Source organism: Amphiprion ocellaris, chromosome 12 (genome assembly GCF_022539595.1).
Source record: "Amphiprion ocellaris isolate individual 3 ecotype Okinawa chromosome 12, ASM2253959v1, whole genome shotgun sequence".
Taxonomy (NCBI): domain Eukaryota; kingdom Metazoa; phylum Chordata; class Actinopteri; family Pomacentridae; genus Amphiprion; species Amphiprion ocellaris.
Window position 1 is genome coordinate 11,119,266 of NC_072777.1, and position 22,507 is coordinate 11,141,772.

Sequence of the window (22,507 nt, forward strand, 5' to 3'; positions counted from 1 at the left end):
TGCTTTGATGATAATAATAGGTCTCAGTTTAATCTAATCTAATGTCATATAATTAATATTGGAAAGTTTTGCCATCAAAAAAACAGCAGCTGTGATTAGCTTGAATTGATGTCTTCAAGTAGTTTCTAACAGTGGAAGTTTTGGTGGTGAAAAAACACAAAAAAAATGCCCATTACTTCTGCACCCACTGTTGCTTAATTCATTTTAAATATTTATGAAAGCAAAAATAATAACTCATATATGACCAACAGAGATTTAGATTATTCATGCTAAGTATGGTTTGAAATAATTTTCTTGACATTTTGATCCCCCCCCACCCCCCCGAAATGAAATCACAGAACTATGTCATGCAAGGCAAGGCAAGTTTATTTGTATAGCACAATTCATACACAAGGCGATATAAGGTGCTTTACAATGGAAAAAAAATGCTTTCAGCACAGAACTGTAAAATTAATTTTAAGATGATTTAAAAGTAGACATTAAGATCATGCATTAAAACCATAGAAATAATACATAGTTAAGCAATAAAAGTGCATTAAAAGTCAAAAAAATAGATTGAGCGTCTAAGATAAAGCTTCAGTAAATAATACGGTTTTCAGCCTTGATTTTAAAAAGCCGACAGTTTGAGCAGAATTCAGGTGTTCAGGCAGTTTGTAGGAGAAGACAACCAGCAATTATGACAATGTGTAATGTGAAACCTCCCTGAATTTAGTGTCTTGTTTCACCTCTGCTTTCCTAAATTTTTCAGAGAGAAAGCCAATCTGGCCGTGACTCTGACCAATGAAAAGGACGACATCCTGGCTCATGCTTCTTTCTTGGATCACCCTATTGGAGACTTGGTGGATCAGGCTCAGTGGGAACCTTTCCTGCAGAAACACTTCAGTGCTGAAAAGTGCACAGTCTGTATCTTTCTTTAATTCAGATTCTACTGCAAATGGATGGCTAGTTTTTAAGTATACATGATATCAACAGAACTAACCTGACCAAATGCTAAGACTTAATCAGTATTTAAATTTTGAAGTAAAGCTATTTCCTAGAGCAGGTGTAATGAAGTGAGCTGACATAAGCACTGGAGGAAACTAGTTTCTTTGTCTTCTTTCTACAGCCTCTCAACACGCTTTTCCTCCACCTTTTCGTGGCTGAGACAAATTTCTCCAAAGCAAGTGCAAAGGAGATAATGAGGTACTGAAGATGTAAAATCTGCCAGAGTTTAACTTTTGAATGTGACTTTGTCTGAGCTCTAGTATTATGCCATAAGATTGTACAGCCCTATTTGTTAATGCATGTGCTGTATATAGTTTTGGAATTACGTGAACGACTAATATGACACTATTAGGGTTCAGCTTGAACATCATCAGTATTAAAAATGAGAGGTGCTACAAGATGCTTTAGTTAGAAGCAGCCTATGTTAGGTCCTAAAAGGTTAATACAACATTTGTCTAATTCTAGTCTCTTTATTGTTATTCTTTTTACAGGGCTGTCTTTAATGCTGTTACTGAGCTTGAATACATCTGCCTGGTTAGTCCAAACCTTGGTGGTTTAGGTAAAGAATGTCCTCAAATTTAGTGTTAAGGTCAAAATGCACAAGTGAAATAATTGTGAAGAGACTTAGCCTCATGATTTCTGTGTTTCCAGAGCCGGCACTGGAAGAGATTTTTGAACCGCTGAAGCGTTTGACTGACCCAGGGCATCAGTGTTTAGCATTAATAACCCACAGACAAGAACACTTTCCATGCCTTCATGTCCGCCCAGCCAGGTGATTTCAGCTAATTCCTCCCCTCTTACACATGTCTTGCTAGGAAATAATAAATCTGTACAGTCCAGTGAAAAGGTCATGAAAATCAAGGTAGTGGGTAGACATGTTAAAGATGCACTAATTGACTTTTTCCACAGTCCTGACATATTATCACTTTGCTAAGGTGTTATCAAAAAATGTCCTAATCGCACATGCAGAGGGCATAGAGTGAGGTTAGCATCCTATTTAACTCATTTTTTATCACTTCATCAGTGTACACCCAATCTTCACTCTCCATTCTTCTCAGATTTGATCTTCACCAGCTCCTGAGAAACTATCTGACTCATTTTCCAGACATTCCTTTTTTCATCAGCTTATTCCGATCTCCAGCTCACTGCTGTTGCTAGCAATGAAACAAATGAGATCATTGAGCGATAATGCTACATAGAATAGTGGCTAAAATCTTTGTACAGCTATATGTGATGATGATTCTCAATGAGTTGAGCACTTTCCATCGTGTAGAGCCGTATTTCATTCATTATAATACAAAAATAAAAATTAAAAAAAAGGATTTGTGTTGCTTTGAAATGTTAGCTTTTTGTATTTTACAGGGTTGAAGACTATGACGACATTATGCAGTTATTTGAAAAGCAAAGAAAGCAACCAGTCAGCTGGTCAGCTGTCTTTGACCAGCCGTACTTAATGGCAGAGCTCCTTGAGGCCAAGTCCAAGGACTATCGCAGTGCTGTTTGTGAGGTTTGTTCTATCCTCGAGCTGCTTCTCTCGTTTAAACCTAATTCAAACTTAATTTTAGGCGAATCTTTGCTGTTACCGTGTCCCTGAAAAGTTACCCACAGCGGCTATTAAAATGCATTAAGTTCATCCTTCCTGGCTGTGGGGTCTTATGTGAGTTACTGTATGTGATTCAGTCATTTGTTTAACTGTTCCAGTCTAAAAATAATGAAATAGCAGCTCACTGGTGAGGCTTTGACTGATTGTCAGGAGCCCTGGTGGGGTTAATTCCCTCAGGACCTGGGAGACGACAGATCTCCTCTCTCTTCCCCACCAGTCGAGCTGACATGTGTTCATGGCAGCATATGGCAGATACGAGCTGATACTTGGCCAAGACATGCTCTCACTGAACATATTGTGTCCAGACATCTGAAGCATTTGGGCTTTTTGTCTGATTATGTTCAGCACTCAGAGAACAAACAATCCAACAATATCCCAGAGGGTTTGGCTATTCAGGCCACTCCGAGCCAGAAACTATTTGTGAATCAATAAAATGTGTTGTGTAGATGTTTTTTGAGTTATTTTATGATCCTGTTAGATGGTCGGTTAGAGACACAGCACGTCTACTTGTGTTTTATGTGTCATGAGAATTAATTGGTGTTTGTAAGCTCAGTTCCAAATAATGAAGATTTGTGGATAATCACTAACTAGAAGAGAAAGATCCATTTCGAGTCCTCATCCTCAAAGTTCTAAAAAAAAAAAAAAAAAAAAAAAGCAAACTGATTCTCTTCAGTTCCATTACAACAAGTCCACCTGCTGAGGAAAAGCATGTGATGTGACTGAAAGCTTCAGAACCAGTGAAGTAGTTACTGTTTCTTAAGTCAAAAGTAAAATTTGGACCTCAGTACTTTTGCTAAAACTAAACACAAGCTATATTTGTTTAGGTCATTTTGAGTTAGCCACTGGTTACACCACTGGTGTTGCTGCAGTGCATTTGATAGAGATCATCTGCCAGTCTACATAGCCAGGCAGTCTGTGATATTGTATTCTGATGACTTTCTGCCGATGCAGTTTGAGTCTGTTGATGTTGATTTTTCTCTGCCAGTGGCTGCTTGTTTTACTTAACTCTTTTTCTGTTGGTTGTTCTTAACAAAGCAAAAGTGTAACTGCTAATTACTTAAGAAGCTCTCACACACAGTGTTTTTAAAACAGAAAGACCTGGTCAGAGATTTCTGGGTTGTGAACATACAGTTTTAATAGGAGTGTGTTTCCTCCACAGATCGATGGAGCTGTTGTTGGTTTCATCAGTGTTACTGCTGATGTTGATCTCACGGAGCTCCATGCCAGCTTTGAGCTGAGTGAGTCTGATGGTTTGTGCAACATGCAGCAACCGAAGCCTGATGACCCTGCTGCACAGTGTGACCCAAGTGAGGATGAAAAAGAACAAACCCAAGCATCCACTTTACAACAGGTAACTGAACTGATGTAAACACCCACTAAGCTCATATCAGAGAAATTATGAAATAATACAATTTACACTCTCACAGATAACACAGGTCCATTCTGTCAAATGTTACCCCTGCTAAGAAAGTTAAAAAGAAACAAACTCATCAGTATATTGCGTATTGTGTTGGTTCTGTACTACAGAAAATTTGATTTGAAATGAAACAACCATCGCTGTCTATTCTTTTGCTTCCTTCTTCACATTTATTGATTATGTGATGAAACCGTCTGAACCCCAAAATCCACTGACAGGTTTGAGAGGCATCTATGTTTTTTTTTTTTTTTTTTAAATCGCCAAAATAACACCACTTATCAGTCAGAAACACTACTGTGCAAACCGAAAGAACTTTCAAACAATTCTTGAACTAATCAAGTAGGATGTGTAGTTCTGTCAGTAAAAATATCCAAATCTAAACCTAAAACTGATATTTTCTTTAAAAAATAAAACAAAATAACTTTATTCCACATGTCTAATTTAAAAAGTGGCTAAAAGTAAACCATGCGTATAAATAAAATAAATGCAGCGTGGCCAAAAACTGTATACAGTGAAGCAGGTTGTCAGCAAATTGTTGAACGATACATTTATCATAGTGACGTAGTTCTGTGGAGTTAATGTGCAAAGTAGAGTGAAAAAATCCCAATTTGTGGAGGTTGTGAAAAATGTAAATATTAAAATATGTATAGTAGTAGAACCCCCTGTTTGCCAGTGTTGGGACCACCTGTGGGCAAAAATGTTATGCATGCTGATTAAAAATTTTGTGAAATATATAACCAAAGAAGTAAAATTTTTGTCTCTTCTTTTTTTAATGATTTCTAACATTGTGACTTTGTTATACTTCACAAAAGAGTCCTCTCTGCTTCTTGCCATGGTTGTGTTGTTTCCGTAGAGCAGGATTTTATTTTACATTAAAAATGAGCCATACTGAGTAAAAATGTGACAGTAAGAGAAAACACCTAGAAACTCCTTGGGCTTCAGAAGGTTAAGGACAGATCGAGCCAATTATAAAGCTTCTAGTCTTCACCTTGTGTCTACTGTCACTATCACTCTCATGTCAACAGGAGGAGGCACAGTCCACTGGAACGTTTTCAGGGAAATCCAATGCTTTCTGCATTCAGCTCTTCGTTATTGACAAGAAATATGAGACAAGGTAAGGTTTTTATAATTAAAGAATAAAGCTGTCAGTTATGTGTATTTACTTACTGTCATCAAATTCAATGAAAAGACTAAAACCATCAATGAATGTGTCCTACTGCAGGTATTATCTTTATGCAAAGCCTGATGCGTCTCATACATCTGTGCCATAGAGCCCCATTGTTGTCCAAAAACTATTAAAACAAATCAGTGAGCCCCACTGTTGCACTGACTGACACGGTCATTTAGTAATATGAACAAACACATTGTAGTTTCTTTTTATTCAGTCCAAGAGACACCATTCTGCTGCCCCAAATACTTACTAGAGGACCAAATAATAATAATAATGGATTAGATTTATATAGCGCTTTTCAAGGCACTCAAAGCGCTTTCCAATGAATCCATTATTCATTCACTCACTCACACATTCTCACTCTGGTGGTGGTAAACTACATCTGTAGCCACAGCTGCCCTGGGGCAGACTGACGGAAGCGTGGCTGCCAATCCACACTTACGGCCCCTCCGACCACCACCAACATTCATACACCAGTGTGAGTAGCTGCACTGGAGGCAAGGTGGGTAAAGTGTCTTGCCCAAGGACCACAACAGCACAGAGCTGGAATCAAACCGCCGACCCCTCAATCATTGGATGACCCGCTCTATCACCTGAGCCACAGCCGCCCCATAGTGTGGGTTAGTTCGCAGCTAAAAACTGTCCCTAACATATGCCCAGCTTCCTCTGTGACTAGCTGTTTTTAGATATTACTAAGCCTATTGTTAGAGGGAAACTTCACTTAAAATATATTTTATTGAGCCATTTTTAAAGATGTCCTCTGCAGAAACTACAGAAATTAAGACACCGACCAGGATGAGAATTCAGAAAGTCCTGATTGCTGCCTGATGCATCCTGTTGACAGCAATAGAAATCCATAATGATTCCAGTTGTATAAGACTTAAAAGCAGTGCTTTTAATTACAAATAATTTATAATTAAAAGTTTAGTACACATTTTTGGCATGAAATAGGATTTGTAGGCTAGGACAGAAAAGCCTGTTTAGTGTAGTTTAAATGTTAAAACATAAAAGTGAAATATGATATTTTTTGCAGGTACCTGTAGATTAAATAAGACATAAAAAAAAGGTACGAAGAAGTGACAGAACACAGAATGCTTTTTTAGAATTTATGCTCTGTAATTCACAGATGTCACTGTTTACAAACAACTTTTAGTCAGAAGTGTTTCATTTGAAGTTCACATGTTTTTCTCAGTTTTGTACATTTCTGAGGCGGTAACTCGGCAGCAGTGGTGGCAGCCGTCCAGAGCTACATCAGTCATATGCTGAGTTAAAGCAGAGAGAGTGACTGTTAGTTGGCTCCTGCTGTGCTCCTCTCACCACCGCCTTACCTCCCAGCTGTTACTGAATATGGAGCCGAGTCGCTTCCTGCTGAGAGTGAGCACGTTATTAATGAGAGCTGCGCTTAAAGTGACAGAGACTTGAAGGCGAGAAGTTGGGCTGGAGGCTGCAGCCAGATTGGTGGGCCAGTTGTTCCACCACAATGCTCACCAACCTGGCACAGACACGTATTTTTACTTAACTTTCATTTACTCTTCTTCTCTTCCAGATCAGTGGACTTTATTCCACATATATTCAAGCTTTTCCCTGTGAGTATGTTACGGTTAAAGCACTGGCTGATGTTCTGACTGTAAATAAGTGAATGATGACTGTATGTAAAGGAAACGTTTCTGTGTCCCTGAAATAATAAAAATGTCCCAGAATTAGGCCAGGTAAAGAAATCAGTTTCAGTATTTAACTGTACACAAACAAATTTCTTGACACACATGAGCAGTTTTCTAGTAATTAAACAGACAAGACAGTATGGAGACAGTTCATGGTATGATAATGTTGTTTTTAAAGTGCACAGGGATCTGTGTTAATACTGAAACACTTGACTTCCAGTACTGTGTAAAAGTTTAGACAACACAAATGTTTAGATTGTTTTTGCTGTTAATTTTTGACCTTTATTTGTTAGTTGATAGTGTAAAGTGACAAGTGAAAGGGGCAGGGAGAGAGGAGGTATGACAAGCAACAAGGGTCCCTTGTCAGTAAATGCACCATAGATATTACAGCATGTTGGTATCTGGTTTAACCATTAGGCCACCACATCTTGAGATTCCTATCTGTCACACAATACTGTCAGGGAGGCATCTGATCACGCCCAAAATTCAACAAACCCAGATACTCAATCAGAATCAAAAAAACAAACTATATTCAGCCCAAAAGGAGTCCCGCAACAGATGGTCTCCACCCTACAGGATCTCAACATCATGGAGTCAGTCTGAGTTACATGAAGAGACAGAAGACACTGAGACAGATTTACTCATTCAAGATAGAATCAAATTGAAGGGAAGTTAAATGTCAAACATGCCTGAGATTTTTTCTAAATAACCTCTTGTATGATTCATATTCAGTAGATCTACTTCGCGTGGTGTAATTGTTGGTTAATGCTGACCTTGTGTCTTTCAGGACCTGAACTTCTGCATCATCACAGTTCCTTCTGGGGCCCCTGTGTTCCCCTTGTTACAGAACTTTGTCAGGGTGCCCTCGGGCCCCACCAACTTACTGTCCCGTGAACTGTACATCTGTCACCGTGCTGGACTCAGGTGTCTCATTTTGTATGATTACAAAGATATTAATGTCTCCATTTTGATAGTGGTCATACATGAAACGTACAAAACCACATTCAAGTCATTTCGCCTGCTGGATCTTTCTTCAACGCAAGTAAGAAGGCTGGTGTTGCAGTTCTTTATTTATACTGTACAACAATGGAAGTATTAAGAGAATGTTTTTCTTTCAAAACTTGTACATTTTTACAAGATGAAAAAGAGGCTGACTTCAGTAACAGGATAATATGATAACAGAGACAGGAGATATTTGAGAGTAGTCTGTGTTACGATACTGCGTCCCACAGAAAACAAAGTATCCGGTTTGTTGTCTTGTTGTCTTGTCTGAGAAATTAAGTTCCAAATCTAAAAATGATCATCTTAATAAGAAAACTATTTATACACCTTATTTCAATGGCAAATAACTATGCATTCATTTCATTATTTGAAAAATCATTAACGGACTCCTGCTATACAGACAAAATCCACAAGGGGTCCACAAATCCCTGTGTTAGAAGTAATGTTTTATACAAGCATAAAATACAAAGTATAAACTGCTGGGTCATTTTTTATGGTAAAAACTCATGTGTACATGTTACAACTTTGTGGATTTAATGTTGTTGTTCTTGCAGGAGTGTGGAGGTGAGGCCGGCTGTGCCTGCAGACCGACCTGCTGTCTCTGGTCTGGTAAAGGATCTGAATCTGAGCGAGTTTCTGCTGCAGGACCTGGACCGCTTCTACGAGAGCCGCCGTGATACAGTCAGTCAACATACAGTGATGCTAACACACCTGGAGCTGGCTTCAAAACCCACACCTCAACTGTGGTTTAGGTCCAGCAAATAGTCCTAGACATCAAAATTTAACTGTACCTCTTATTTCCTTGAATGTTGGGTAAATTAAGACTTTTTCCAAATTAAGAAACACTCTCCCTTCACTTCAGAAGAAAGCTTTTGCTTTCTTAAAGAAACTAACAGTTATAAGGTTTTTTTTATTGCGAAATGTGTAACACAATGCATTTTTCTCAATTCATGCCAATTACACAGAGGTCAGAGTTCAGAGTTTGCTTGAATGATGAATGATTGACTGCAAATACGTCAATTTTATTTTTCTGACATTTTATTTACAACATTCAGTCACTCTGCACTTTTTTCTGTGATTGTAGCAATAGAAAAGCTTTCTCTTACAGATCAATGATTGACTGCATCATATTTGAAATGTAACCATGTGTCGGGCATAACTGAACATTCCTCCTGACTTTATTGCATTACTTTCAGGAAATCCTTTATTCACAGGCTATATGCTGTGTTTTTATGGAGATTAAGGCCTTACACAGGGTTTAAAAACTTCCACCTTCTCTGTGTGATTCTCCAAAAAAACAACATTTTCCTGAATGTACGTACATTTTGATTTGTGGTCAATATTCTCCTTAAAAGATGCTAAAGCTGTAAGAGACAGTAAAGGACAAACATTTTCTGTTACGCGCCAGTGATCGACTGTTTTTTTTACAGCTGACATTGATACCAGCGATAGGGAATCAAGGAGACTGATACACATTTGCAGTAAAAATGCTTTTGTTTATTCATGTTTTCTGCATATTTAATTAAAAAAGAGCTTCTCAACGTGTGTCCTTCAGTGTTGATAGACTATTATTATGACCTATAACCAATCAGATTTCAGAGTTGTTGATATTGTTCAAGACCGCAGAATGAAAACTACAGATAGAGAGAGGTGACTGCAAAAGTAGCACATTTTAGCATTTATTTATTTTAATAAGAATGAAGGGAAAAAATATGCAAAAAGTCTGAAAATTGTGACTATCAACCCATAATTAGTGAGGGGTTCAAGAATGCATAACGTCACTGCGTTCCCCAAAACCTGTGCCATAGTTCATCCTGATTTCATCCTGATATTTTTTAAACATACAAATATATTTACTTTTTAAAGTTTACTGGTTTGCAATTTTTCTTTTTTTGATAAATTAATAATAAAGTCAGAATATAGCATTGATTCATGCAGTAGCTGTGTACAACATTAGACATTTTCTTTGGCCAAAAATTAACCCATAAAAAAGTTTTTAACAATTAATATGTAAATTGTTAAGGTTGCATTGCTTTTTGCTCCCCTTAACTTTAAAAATGAGATGATGATTATTTTGGTCCATCAAGTGTGACTGGAGCCGGTACGATGATTGTCTTGGAATAACGAGGAATATCGCACGTATGCCAGGGAACAGATTGGTGAGAATTCAGTTGAACGGATTTTCCTCTCTGACTGACACCCCAGCTGTCACTGCTGCAGCTCCAAAACTGATAATTACTTCTCAAATGAGAATGCAGCCACTTCATGTGTATTCATGGCACTGGACTCAGCTAGTGCAAGAAAAAGTGAGTTCAGCTCATGTTTAGCTCAGTCCACACATGTAAATTTCCATATTTTCTTTTGTTCTCTTGTTTCTCAGAACGCAGTGCCGCTGCAGGCCTTCGTCTCAGAGGCGGACGGTGAGGTCGTCGGGATACTCATCATCAGAGACGAGCAGGTGAGTGCAGTTTATTAGATTTAAGATCAACCTGAAGTTCTGCACCTGTCTCTGAGAATCAATAAAGGGCAACAACACCACAAAATGTCTTCACTGCACAACTGAAATGCTTTTTTCCCCCCACATGTTCAGTGTTTATCCATTAAGCCGTCATATTCACAAACCTCTTTTTTAAAGGTCACCAATACACCACTTTTACATTTAACTGTAAGTTTAGTTAACAGGAAGCCTTTGAAAACAGTTCTAATAAAAGACAAAGATACCAATGAGTTGCATTAAGGGAAATAAAGGATCCAAATTATATCTCGGCTTTGCGGTACCAGTTTTGGTTTCTGCGATTTCTTTTTAAATCTGTCTAATATGACTTCTAAAGCTGCAATACTAAAATTGCATCCATTCAGGCAGCCCACAGATTTATGTGCTTTACGATTTTGTCCAGTTTTTGTATTGTTTGACAGTACGGGCTCAGGCTCATCCCAACACAGTCAGCTCTGAAATCACTGTCACACTCTGGAAAGATACACTCTACTTACTTTTGGGACCTTTACCTTTTTTTTTCATTTTAAACTTCAGATCCTCCAAAGCTTCTTTCCACATATTTCCAAAGCCGAGACAGTAACAGGAGCATGTTAAAAAACAACTGTAAAATAACACTTTGTAGATCTAAATTTGGACCATCAGCTTTCTCCAGAAAAGGTTGTCAACTCTACAAAATTTTCATGTATGCAACACAATTAATGTGTTTTGTTTTAAGTATTAGTTTGCACCCACGTCTGTATTGTGTTTTATGAGAGTGAAAGCCTTATATTTTAGTTGTACTGTGTATGTAGGAGCAATAGAAACAAGAAAAAAGTAGCAATAGCTATGAACTCACATCAGCTTCTGTATTGGAACAGCATTGTGTCTGTCACTAATTCAAATTCAAAATGCTGGAGTAATTAAAAAAAAATTAGGTGTCCTTGATAGCTAAACACAACTTGAGAATACACCGTGCAAACACACAAAAAACACCAGTTTGACAAAACAGAGGCAGTATTTAGAATAAATTGCTGCAAATACAGAAAGCAAGCAATTATAGAAATGAGCTGCGAATAGCACAGATATGAAAATGGAAAGTCAGTGCTATTTAGAGTGTATTTACAGAATTTTCCCACATTTTTTCCCCTTAATTTGTCTGTGTTTTGTCTTTTTTACTTAATGTACACCTACTATACATTAAGTAAGATGGAAAAATGCATTTAGTTATGACTGATATTTCACCACAAAAAGAAAACACGACATCATTTTCTACACACTGCTCATTTAGTAAATTCAGACTGATCTTTTCTAAAACTGTTAGAACAGGACAGGCAAAAATGGATTATTAAAAAAATACAATATTAATTAAAGGGCTGAAATGAAATGTATTTGCTTAACACTTTTAAATAAAGATAAGTCTGCTGTTGAGTTCTATATTTGTTGTGTCATTCATTGCTAGATTTATGAATAATTGAGCCCTTAAGCAGGTAAAATATGTACAGGAATTTAAATGAATTGAAAATATTCATGTTTATGCTTCAATGAGAAACAGCTTTTAATTTTCATTTTATTTAAAGGGGGCAATGATGGAATAACTTTTTTAAACAAAAGAAAATAAATACAGAGATACACTGAACATCAAATACAAATATTTATCTTGGAAATGTTTCTCTGTCACAGAGTACTCATTTAAAACTGTCTTTGTCAGGACATCGAGTACATTCGTGCCCACTACAACATTGAGGACTTCATCTATTTCAGCCATCATCGCTATGAAGAGCACGCTCAGATACGCCACTTCGTCCTCAAACCCTTCTTCCAGCACTTCACCAGGCACTTGTTTAAGGAGGTCCTCCGGCTGGCTCACCAATCTTGCCTGTACCACCGACTCTATCCCCGCTGCCACAGCCAGGAGGTGAGTGCACAGGGACCTTCAGGCCCTCACTGGCCCCTCATCGCCGGGCCCCTTCCAGCCCGTGTGCACGCACAGTCAGATTCATGTTGTCATTAGTGTAATGAGCCCCAATTCACACACTGCAAAAAATATCCTAAGTCAAAGTTGATCGTGGTGAGTTGATTTCAATGTGACACTTTTACTTTTAGGAGTTTTTGTCCTGAGACAGAAACAAATCACGCTAAATAGACTCCAAGAGAATACCATTTCATTCAGGAAAATTGATATTTAGTTTCCAGAGATGCAGAGATTGCACAATCGTATTCGACCTGACTTTCACATTCAGCTGTAACTGTCTCCCTGAGAAATTCATGGTGGCTCAGAATAATTTCTGCGACATGTGTCACTTCTATAACTGGTCAAATTGCATTTGTGCCTTTCAAAGTAAAATACTAGTAAGTTCACTGACATATTGAATAGCTTCTGTTTTTCAGCTCTGGCTTTATTAAAACAATGTCTATTCTTCTGCTTGAGCTTTTCTAACTGATTTGTTACAGCCTGTAAAAACTCACACTGTCAGACAATTCATCTGTCTTAAATGTTTCATCAATAAAAATCACAGACCAAAGGTGAGCAAAAGAAATAAATAAAACCTGCTAGAAAACTTGTTTATAAATTTTAGGGGTATTTCTGAATGTATTCTTGAGTTCCTGTAATCTGAAAAATGAATTGGTTTTGGTTTGGAGGCCTGAATGATGATCTTGTCAGATTGTAGGCTGCTGTGGACATGTGCACGATCATAAATGATGGTAAAAAGGGATGGCTAAACCTTGCTGATTAGTGATATCTTACTTTTGTTTGCTATCTGGGTTACTTAAAAATGTTACTATTTATGGGGAGAGGATGCGAAAGAGAGCAGCACATTACTTAGTTTTTAATAGACAAATTAAAAACTTTAAAACTAACTCAGATTCATGACTTTTGTCATCAGTTAATGTAAAGCTCAAAATATGTCTCAACTTGTCCTCCTTCATTCCTATGGAATATTGCATGTAAGCCAATGAGAACTGGGTTTAAAAAAAGAAAAACTTGAATTTTCCTTTACATTTTTCCTGATTTTTCTTTGTGCTAAGAGCAAATCAGTATGTCATATATTGCAGATCAAAGTGTGTTCTATAGCCTGATCTGAGAAACGGGATAGCTCATGTTGAAGTGTTGTAGCTCTCAGCAGGTCATTTTTTGCAGAGTGCCGCCCTCAGCAGGCTGCTGTCCCAGGGGTCGGGGCAGCAGGTGTCGGCAGCGCTGCCAGCTCCACCTCTCCACACCATAATAAGACATTTCCTCAACATGTAGAGGCCTCCACTTCCTCTGCTAATTACCTTCCACAAACAAGCACCAGATTGGGAGATGATGATGTGCAAATAGAATAATGGCAGAAGATAACCAGAGAATTAGCTCTGTGGATGAAGCACTGGGTGATGTTTTCCAGTCATAATCAGCCTGTATTGGTGGCAGAGACCTTGCATCATCTAACCTCTTCACCTGAGCTCATTATCACTGTGCAGCCTTCCAGTTGCCCCCTGAGCATCCAAGCTGATGCTGTTTAACGTCCAAGGGGATTTTTTTCCCCCTTCTCTGAGCTCACGACACTGTTCTGTGCCCTCTTCTTCTGCACTCAGAATTCCTGTGTCCACCATCTGGATTTTGTCCTCAACTGTGCGGTCCCAGTCCGCCCGCGACGCCAGATCATCTACCCGCTGGAGGAGCTTGGCATGAATGCCCCATCCAGGCAGCTCACAGAGGACCAGGTGGGCACAGCAGCAGCTGGTTGACAGGAAGCAGCCTGCCAGGGAATGTTGATGAGCTGAAGGCTGCTGAGGGAGCACAGCAGGGTGTGCATGTGTCCACTAGACGGTGCTGTTTCAAAAGAGAACAGAATGTCATGACACTGTGTCCACACAAAGGTATGGAGGGGAAACGCCACTACTGAGGGATGATAGAAAGCACAGTATGATGGAATGAATGAATGCTAAAAGTTTATTTAGTACATTTTACACCAACAAACATCATTTCAGGCAGTCTTTGAACAGCTTGTTTCACAACCACTAATATACAGACATTATACATCAAAATTATGTGTTAAACAGTAAACTAAAGTAACACAGTTATGTGTAAAAGCTTCAGGCTCTAGAAATAAGGTAGGGATGAATTGAAGTAACGGCTTGAATAGTTTTTATTTACTAGTTACAGTAATTTCATACAGTAACTTCTGAAATCTGAATCAAATACATCTTCTGTCTCTTTGTGTACTCCAGACTGGTTTTATGATGCTGAGACTAGCTGCCATGGTTTAGGGTTGAAGAAATAATGGATTTTAAATCCAAAAATGCTACAATGTAGGCTATCACATAAATAAACTAATGTAAATACATGTCTTTATTTTGAGCAGACTGAAACTTTCTTAAGTTGGTTATGCTTACCCATTGATCAAGGTGTGCTGTATAGTTCAGGCATGCAGGCTGTGGTTTCACTGACCTAAGTCCAGTCCCATTATTTAATAGTCTCATTTTGCATAATGTCTGACCTAGGGTTAAAACTGGGGTGTCAGAGGTTTCGCCAAATCTGTCACATTGTAAATCTATTACACAGTAAATATTAACTAAGGCGTGACTTCAGGAACATCATATTACAAATAAAGTCACAATATGCATCATAAAATTTGCAATTAACTATTTTCCCCAAATCACTCAGCCCTATTGTAGATGAACACAGTTCTGTCTGACTCCGGCTAGATTTTTGGGCTCATTCTCCTGCTGCAGAACTAATTAGATGGTATTGTGTGATGGATAAGAGTCAAAACATCCAAAATGGCCAAACCGTTTGCACAGCACTGTATGTGTATAAAATTGTTCAGATGGCTTGTTTTGTTTGAAATGCATTCATTATTCCACAACTACAGATTTAAAGAAAGATATTTTCTTGTTGGTCAACTCATTATTTAGAAATACATGCTGACAACTGAGCTGCTTGAATCTGTTATCAGTGAAAACTACAATTTAAAAAAAAGTGTGTTAGTTACAACACGTGTGCTCATTTTTGCTGAAAACAAAAGTAGAAATATTTAAAATTTAAAATGCTCAAAACAGTTAATGTAGAAATAACAGGTGAAACTTGAAGTGTGGTTGGTGGAACAGCTTTAAAAACTTTGGCCTGAACTAGTTCGTTTTGAGCCGTAAAGACAAATGTTTTTACTTCAGCCCTGAGTATCTCAGTGTTTTTGATATGTCAGCATGTCACCTTCTTTCAGGGCTACCTGAGTATTTCTAATTCCACCTGTTTATAGGGCCACTTTGACAGCATGTTAGGTAAGAGTGAACGAGACACAAGTAATAATTAGCAAACTCTGCATGTTTTTTTTCCCTCTTGTGTTTAAATTCTACCATAAATCATGTTCTGGTGTTTAATTTACAGTCCAGGCTGATATGAATGTGGCTGTGATTCATTTTAATGATCCTGTACTTTAAATATTTACCACATCTAGGAGTGCTCTTTGGACCAGCGGTGTCACAGTGTAGGCTCACATGTTCATTTCACTCCATAAAACCCACTCTCCCACCCTTCGCCTCGGTAACACGCCAGTAATGATTTCAAAGCTACCGTGCAGATAAGAGCTTCGCCTCCGAGCTTTGTCTCAGCCTCGTCCTGATGCTGGCCTCGGGATGATTAATCAAATTTAAAGCACCTGTTCCCTCTCTGTCAATACAGGATTGTATTACGCAGCGCCGTGGTCATTGTGTGCAAGAAAGGTGAGGCACCTCCAGTGTGATAAGAGCTGCTGCACCTGCTCCACCTCACATGCAGATGAGACAGGAGCTTTGTTCATCTGATTACCTCATCTGGTTAATTCCTGCAGTATTCAGATAGATGCATGTAGGCATTTAATTTTGCTTGTGTCCAATAAAAAATGAAGGGTTTTTACATATAAAGTAATACTCAATTTCAGTTAATGTCACAATTCAATGCCTACATGTCACATCAGCTTGAAAATCATTGTTTATCTGATCCATTTTAGAAATATTGTTTTGATAAAAGCAGCTTAATATGTAGAGGGTTTGCTCCGGCCTGGCTGCTGTTACCAGCAGTAACCCAGTCAAGCTTTAACACTCACATTTCATAGTATTTTATTTATGTGTAAGTGAACAAAAGGTGATTTTCAAAGAGAACTGCTGAATATTAACAAAAATCTGCAGCGTCAGTTCACCCTTCTGTGATCAAAAGCACTTTTTGAGAGTTTGGAAAGTTGTTAAATTATCTTTCTATGTTTTTCACAGATTTGAGCCTTCCGTATTTTTCCAAAACAAAATTCTAACTCGGAGTTTGGTGTTGAATATTTTAACCAGGGGAGTTTCACATAGAATAAATGAACAGGATTTATTCTTCCAGGGCCCCTCTCATAAAATATCTTCATTATCCACCGTAGTACAGCTACTTACATCCAGACAATGTGGCTTTTGCTGCTTTTTTTAAGTATCTAAATGTAAATACAGACTACACAATGTATATATATCGTATAAAATAGCCCAACGCTAACCTCCTTTATTTTCCTTCCATAGTCAAACCCCGAGCCAGAACATCTCTGCGCAAGTGACAGATGTCGGGCACACAGGGCCTCATGGAAATTATTTGAATATCACACAAAGGTTAATTCCACCCTTGGGTTTCCCCCTTTTTTGCTCGTTGCTGTTTTCATCCAACAAGGTACATTGTGGGGCCAATCTGCCTAATTATAGAAAATGAAGGAGACATTAGCTGCCTCAGATCACAGGGAGAGGACCAGAGACGATTGGAGGAATTGGGGAAATTAGAACGCTGTGTTCCACTAATTCCTGTGGGACGCTTTTGTAATTATTGTAGTAAAGTGTTCCTTAACTGTCAGGTCACACAGTTGATCCCTGTGTTTCAAACCCAAAACTACATTCATAGCCCTCTTCTCCTAAATGCGCTTATTTATTTTAGAGCATATGGATGTAGAACAAATGCCTAATTAGTACACAAGCTACAACAGACAATGAGATGGAATTACACCAATCAAAACAAATATATGTATAAAATGACCAAATACAAACAGAGCCCTTTGTTCAAAGATCAACACAACTGCCCAAATTCACAACCATATCAAAAAAGGTTCCCATATTATCTTCCAGTTCAAAAAAATTCAATATGTTTTACAACTTTGTCTGTTAGAAAGTAGATTTATACCCTGCAATTTTGAAAAAATACATTTTAAGGGAGATGAAGAATGAATGAAATGAGGGCAAGGGCAGGACTCATTCTGGCTGAACATTATGTGATCTGTCAGTTCATTCAAAATCTTATTCAGTGATTTGACAAAATATCAGATGTTATAAAGTCTATATGCTATTGGAAATGATTTGTATGGAGCATAATTTCCTTTGTCTGTCTAACAACAGCATTAGAAACCCTGAAGGTCCTGGTGTACAAATACTAAATTTAATGTTGAGCAAAGTTTCAAGAGGCGAAAAAAGTTTGGTCATTGTATTTGAGATAAGTGCTCTTGCATTATATAAATGTAGACATTGAAGTCCTTCAGTTAGCTGAATTCTGTCGTAAAATATGTAAGTTTCTTGCAGTGGTCTTTTAGAAAATCAGAATATGCAGAACAAGGACAACTGATAGAGTGTAATCAGGTTGCAGTGGTTCAAAGGGAGAAGAATTTCTTTAAAAGTTGAATATTTAAAGACAATGTAGGTGCAACAAAGCACATTGTTGACTCCACCCAGTCGCACCAAGACAGTGGCCGACTAGCCAAAATAATTACATCTTATGTCTTTTCTGAAACATTTTTCCTTGACCTGAAGGAAAGACGTGAAGGGGAAATCATGAAGCCATATCAAAAGACAACTGCAGTGCAAAAAGAATTCAACTACAGTCACACTGGGCTATGTAATCATGTGACAGTTGATGTTGTTGACATGGCACCGCTGTGGATGGTGCGTTACTTTGAATTGCCCCAAGGAATTGTGAATTGGCATTATCACCTATTCTTTGGTAAAGGACGGTCCAGTGTAGCCTACATTAAAGGAGATAAGAACAATCATCAGCCATAAAAACAACCATCGGCCATCGTACCCACATCCACATGACAATAGGCTGGCTTTTTACATTTGAAGGAAGTTTTTTTTGTAGTTTTTTTTTTTACCTACAAGTATTTTATACTTGTAACCTTCAAGCAGAACTGTAGACCTGAGAGCAGGCATGGTGTAATTTATGAGGTTGAAGTTTTTTTATTGAAAATTTTAATTACTGAAGCACCTTTCCTCAGCATTTGGAGAATTCAACCAGCTCTTTTCACAGCTGCTCCTGAGATCATTCATTTCACTCAGTTAGGTACCTTCCTGAGAAGGAGAAACTATTCCAGCAGTGTGGTCAGAAAGAGGCTTGCAACTGTTAACCAGAGACCAAACCAAACACCGCTTTTCTGCAGTTCATCACCCACTTTGGATGGTATCGTACCATTCAATAGCCGTTATTGGCTCACTTCATTCCCATACATACATTTAGGAAGGGGTCTCCTCCATTACCACCATATCTACTCTTATTGATTTTCACAGGTTGCAAAAGCACATACTTACCTGTAACAATGAGATGTGACAGGAAAATATATAGATTTGTTGAGAACTTTAAAAAAAGGATATATAGATAAAGAAATTCTCTGTAGATCATAATGTAAAGGTTTCCAAAGTCTCAAAATTGTGTCCAAATTATGGTTTTGATCAAGGGTCAGTTTCTCCAGTAAAAGATAGAGGCTTTTATATCCCTATATGTGGCTTCAGCCCCAGAAATATAAGAGCTATTGACTGAGATTTTTCTTATCTGTAATAAATATAGATGGAAAATAAGTTGTATGAAAAATAGAATACTGCTTGTAAGCCAAAGAGAACTGGGGTTAAAAAAGAAAAACTTGAATTTTCCTTTACATTTTTCCAGAATTTTCTTTGTGCTAAGAGCAAATCAATATGTAATATACTGCAGATCAAAGTGTATTCTATAGCCTGATGTGAGAAACGGGATAGTTTGAAAAGTAGTATGAAAAAAGTAAAAACTCTGCTTTTGTACTGAAATTGAAGTACATTTAGGAAAAATCACTTTGCAAATCTTGGACCAATGAGGACCACATGTCACCCTCAAATAACCTCAATTAGCTGCTAAAGATCATAAGCTGTGACATCCGAATAGAGTATTGAGATACTTCAGTAAGTGTGTGAGGCCTACAAGTTTCATATTTTTTGAAAAAAAATTGGTTTGAAACAAACATTGTAGTAATGAGTCAAAAGTGCAGATTTCAAAGTTTTAAACATTTGTATTGGCCAATCAGAAGCCAAGAAAAAACAATAATTACCTAAAATCACAAACTGTAGTTCATGTGGGGTTGAAAACACTGTTTCGGGTGTGCGTTGTTTTTTAGGGGTCAAAACATCAACAATAAGCCGCACTATCCGTGAATTGCATTCAGCCAGGGATCTTTGCTCTCTCCTCATTTCATCTCTTCTCTCTATATAATAAAGGCATTAAAATTTCTTCAGAAAATAGAAATACGCTATCTTGGGGGGTTATGCAAATGCCAAATTTATTGAGCTATAAAGTGTAACAATGCAGAACCCTTCCCTCACAGTCACTCGAGATAAGTGGCTCGTCTTAATACATGTCGCTAAAGTTCCTTTCTGTTGGATGAATTCTGTTGTGAAATATCTTATCCTTGAACTCAATCTCCTCGGGCTTCTACAGGTGTCTTGAAAAATATGAATTTGCCGAAAACCTGTAAAAGAACGGCTGACTGTATTTGTGCCATTCATTTAAAGTTTCTCTCAGCACAGATTTCGGAGACGTACAATTTGGAAGATGCAGTGTTTGAATGTTCCAGACTATAAATGATAATGGCTGAGAGCTTGCACTGTCTGTTCAACAGGGAAACTAAATGTGGTTCCTGCCTCATCCTGTGAATTTTAAATGGGAAAAACTGGACACATGATTATATGAAGCTTTTAGTAGGTTAATAATAATGGGTACATGAATTTGCTGGATTATTTAATTTTCAAAAAATGGCATCAGTCATTTTAGGAGTGAGAAATTCCCTCCAGATGGCAATAAAACCGGTGAATCTGACAGACTTTCATCTCTCTGTGTTTCTCTCAGGCGCCATTTGCTCTCAGCCTCATGAGCAGAAAGTTAACCATGGAGCCAAAGGTCACCATTAACGCCAGGATTGTGGTGGTGGGGGCATCAGACACAGCTTTATCTTTCCTTGAGGTGCTTTGTTTCTGGTGAGTCTGCTTCTGAACAAACACCTGAGTTTAATCTTTTTTCCTGGTTGTGCAGCAGATCGTGTATATGCAGTACTGACCTTTTATAAATTTGTATCAGTGGTGACAAACAATGTTTTCTTTTGTCACCGTGGTTGGATTATCTGATAGGGGCCCTGAGGAAAAAATTTGTTGAAGCCCCTATTAAGCCCCTCGCACAAACCTCCCACCATCTGTGCATTGTGTATTTAACTTATCATCTCCAAGTTCCTATCAAGAAACATGCACACAGCAGACTACACAGCCTCATTGTTTGCCCCGAATCTCACTTTTCTGTCAAATTGAAACCAGCCATTCCCACGATTTCCTGTGCATTGGTTAGTTTGTGGTAATTACACAGAAGAATGAATCTGGTGATGTTTTTCATTTTCTAATTGCCAACAAATCCTGTTAAAACCAAAGCCAACGACTAATGTATCCTAATAATAAGTATTGATGAGACAACTCATTCATCTAAACCATGCAGCTCCATTGTCGTCCAGAAACTATTAAAAACACACCATTAAGCCCCACTGTTGCACTGGGTCACATGTGCCTTCATACCTTGAACAAACACACAGCAGTTTGTTTTGACTCAGTCCCACATGCACCCTCCTGCTGCCCCAAATACTCACTAGACTAGAGCACCAAATGTGGATTAATCCGCCTCTGAAAGTAGTCCCCAATAAATGTTCTATTTCCTCCTCCTTATCTAATAATATATATGAAATACTGCACTCAGGTGATTGAGGAAATTATTGAGTTTTAACAAAAATCTTACTGTAAACTTGTCATTTTTCTCCTAGTTCCTAATCAATTGTTGATTTAACCCCTAAAAATTAATCTGTATGTCTCATATCAAGCATATATAGAAGTTTTTTTTTAATGCAAATAATCCCTTCCTGTCTTTAAATGAATCAGATATAACTCTGCACCATTGTCTCTTCTACACTGCATGAATCTAAATAGTCCCAGTGTCTCTCTCCACCCCTCCCGACTCATTGCAACTTGAATGCGCCAGATCTCAAACACTGTGAAGCTACCTGCTACACAGTGGCCATATGTAACATTAGAGTAATTCACCCATAAATATTTGATCTTTAAGTCGACTCTTAGGAATAATGATCCAGAGTCCCCACCTTGCACATTTACAGGATTCCTTCCTTAAGTTTGTTACATACAAAACCCCGAAAGTCTGAATCTGTGCTTTTTTAGATTCTCATCAGTACATATTTACTGAAGGAACCAGTTGGTGTGGTTTATTGACACATTGAGTCTTTTCTTGGGATTAGTGGACTTTAAGAAAAGCATAACACCAGCATTATCATTTATTTGTGAAAAAGAACCATGTAAGCATAATGTAAAGTATGATCAGTGCCTTAAAACTGGATTTTGACAGAGAGCTGCCTATAACAGAGTCACAACTGTAACTAACAGCTGATGTTGTGTTTAGATGGTGCATTTTCCGCAATTATTCCATTTCTCAGCAGCTCAGTAGAGGACATGACAATGATCTGGGTGTGGCGTTTCTAACATTTCTTACAGAAGCGTGTTTATCATTGTAAATGACACCAGATATCCACAAATTAGCACCAAATCAACATACACAACAGCTTCTTTCAGTGGTGGAAACATTGTCTGGATCAACCAGTCAGTGTCTGCATGCAACACTAGCAGGTAACAGAAGGACAGTTGTAGTTATCTCTAAATGCCAGTGAACACAGGCAAGCAGGTTCACACTACATGTGGTAAGAGCACAAAAGAGCCTCCCATGAAGAGCACCGGGATGATGCAGAAGCTATAATAGACATCTGGCAGCCGCTGCGATGAAAAGTATTCATGTGATCATGTTTATCACAGACTGATATGTCTGAGAATCCCTGAATCCAAAGACAGCTGCCCCACACCAAAGCTCTTTCTTTCATTTCTTTATCACCTT

At 38.1% G+C, this 22,507-nt stretch overlaps 1 protein-coding gene across 1 annotated transcript in view; it reads left to right on the forward strand.

Moving 5' to 3' along the window:
• cfap61 (cilia and flagella associated protein 61) overlaps positions 1 to 22,507 on the forward strand; it is a 49,098-nt gene that overhangs the window by 2,161 nt on the left and 24,430 nt on the right. Inside the window, exons 3-16 of the mRNA XM_023291556.3 lie at positions 749 to 899; positions 1,106 to 1,182; positions 1,476 to 1,543; positions 1,636 to 1,756; positions 2,347 to 2,491; positions 3,747 to 3,938; positions 5,030 to 5,118; positions 6,722 to 6,761; positions 7,624 to 7,760; positions 8,393 to 8,519; positions 10,219 to 10,296; positions 12,023 to 12,229; positions 13,888 to 14,016; positions 20,423 to 20,550. Of these exons, the coding sequence (XP_023147324.2) occupies positions 749 to 899; positions 1,106 to 1,182; positions 1,476 to 1,543; positions 1,636 to 1,756; positions 2,347 to 2,491; positions 3,747 to 3,938; positions 5,030 to 5,118; positions 6,722 to 6,761; positions 7,624 to 7,760; positions 8,393 to 8,519; positions 10,219 to 10,296; positions 12,023 to 12,229; positions 13,888 to 14,016; positions 20,423 to 20,550 (1,689 nt within the window). The remainder of the gene's footprint in view (positions 1 to 748; positions 900 to 1,105; positions 1,183 to 1,475; positions 1,544 to 1,635; positions 1,757 to 2,346; positions 2,492 to 3,746; positions 3,939 to 5,029; positions 5,119 to 6,721; positions 6,762 to 7,623; positions 7,761 to 8,392; positions 8,520 to 10,218; positions 10,297 to 12,022; positions 12,230 to 13,887; positions 14,017 to 20,422; positions 20,551 to 22,507) is intronic.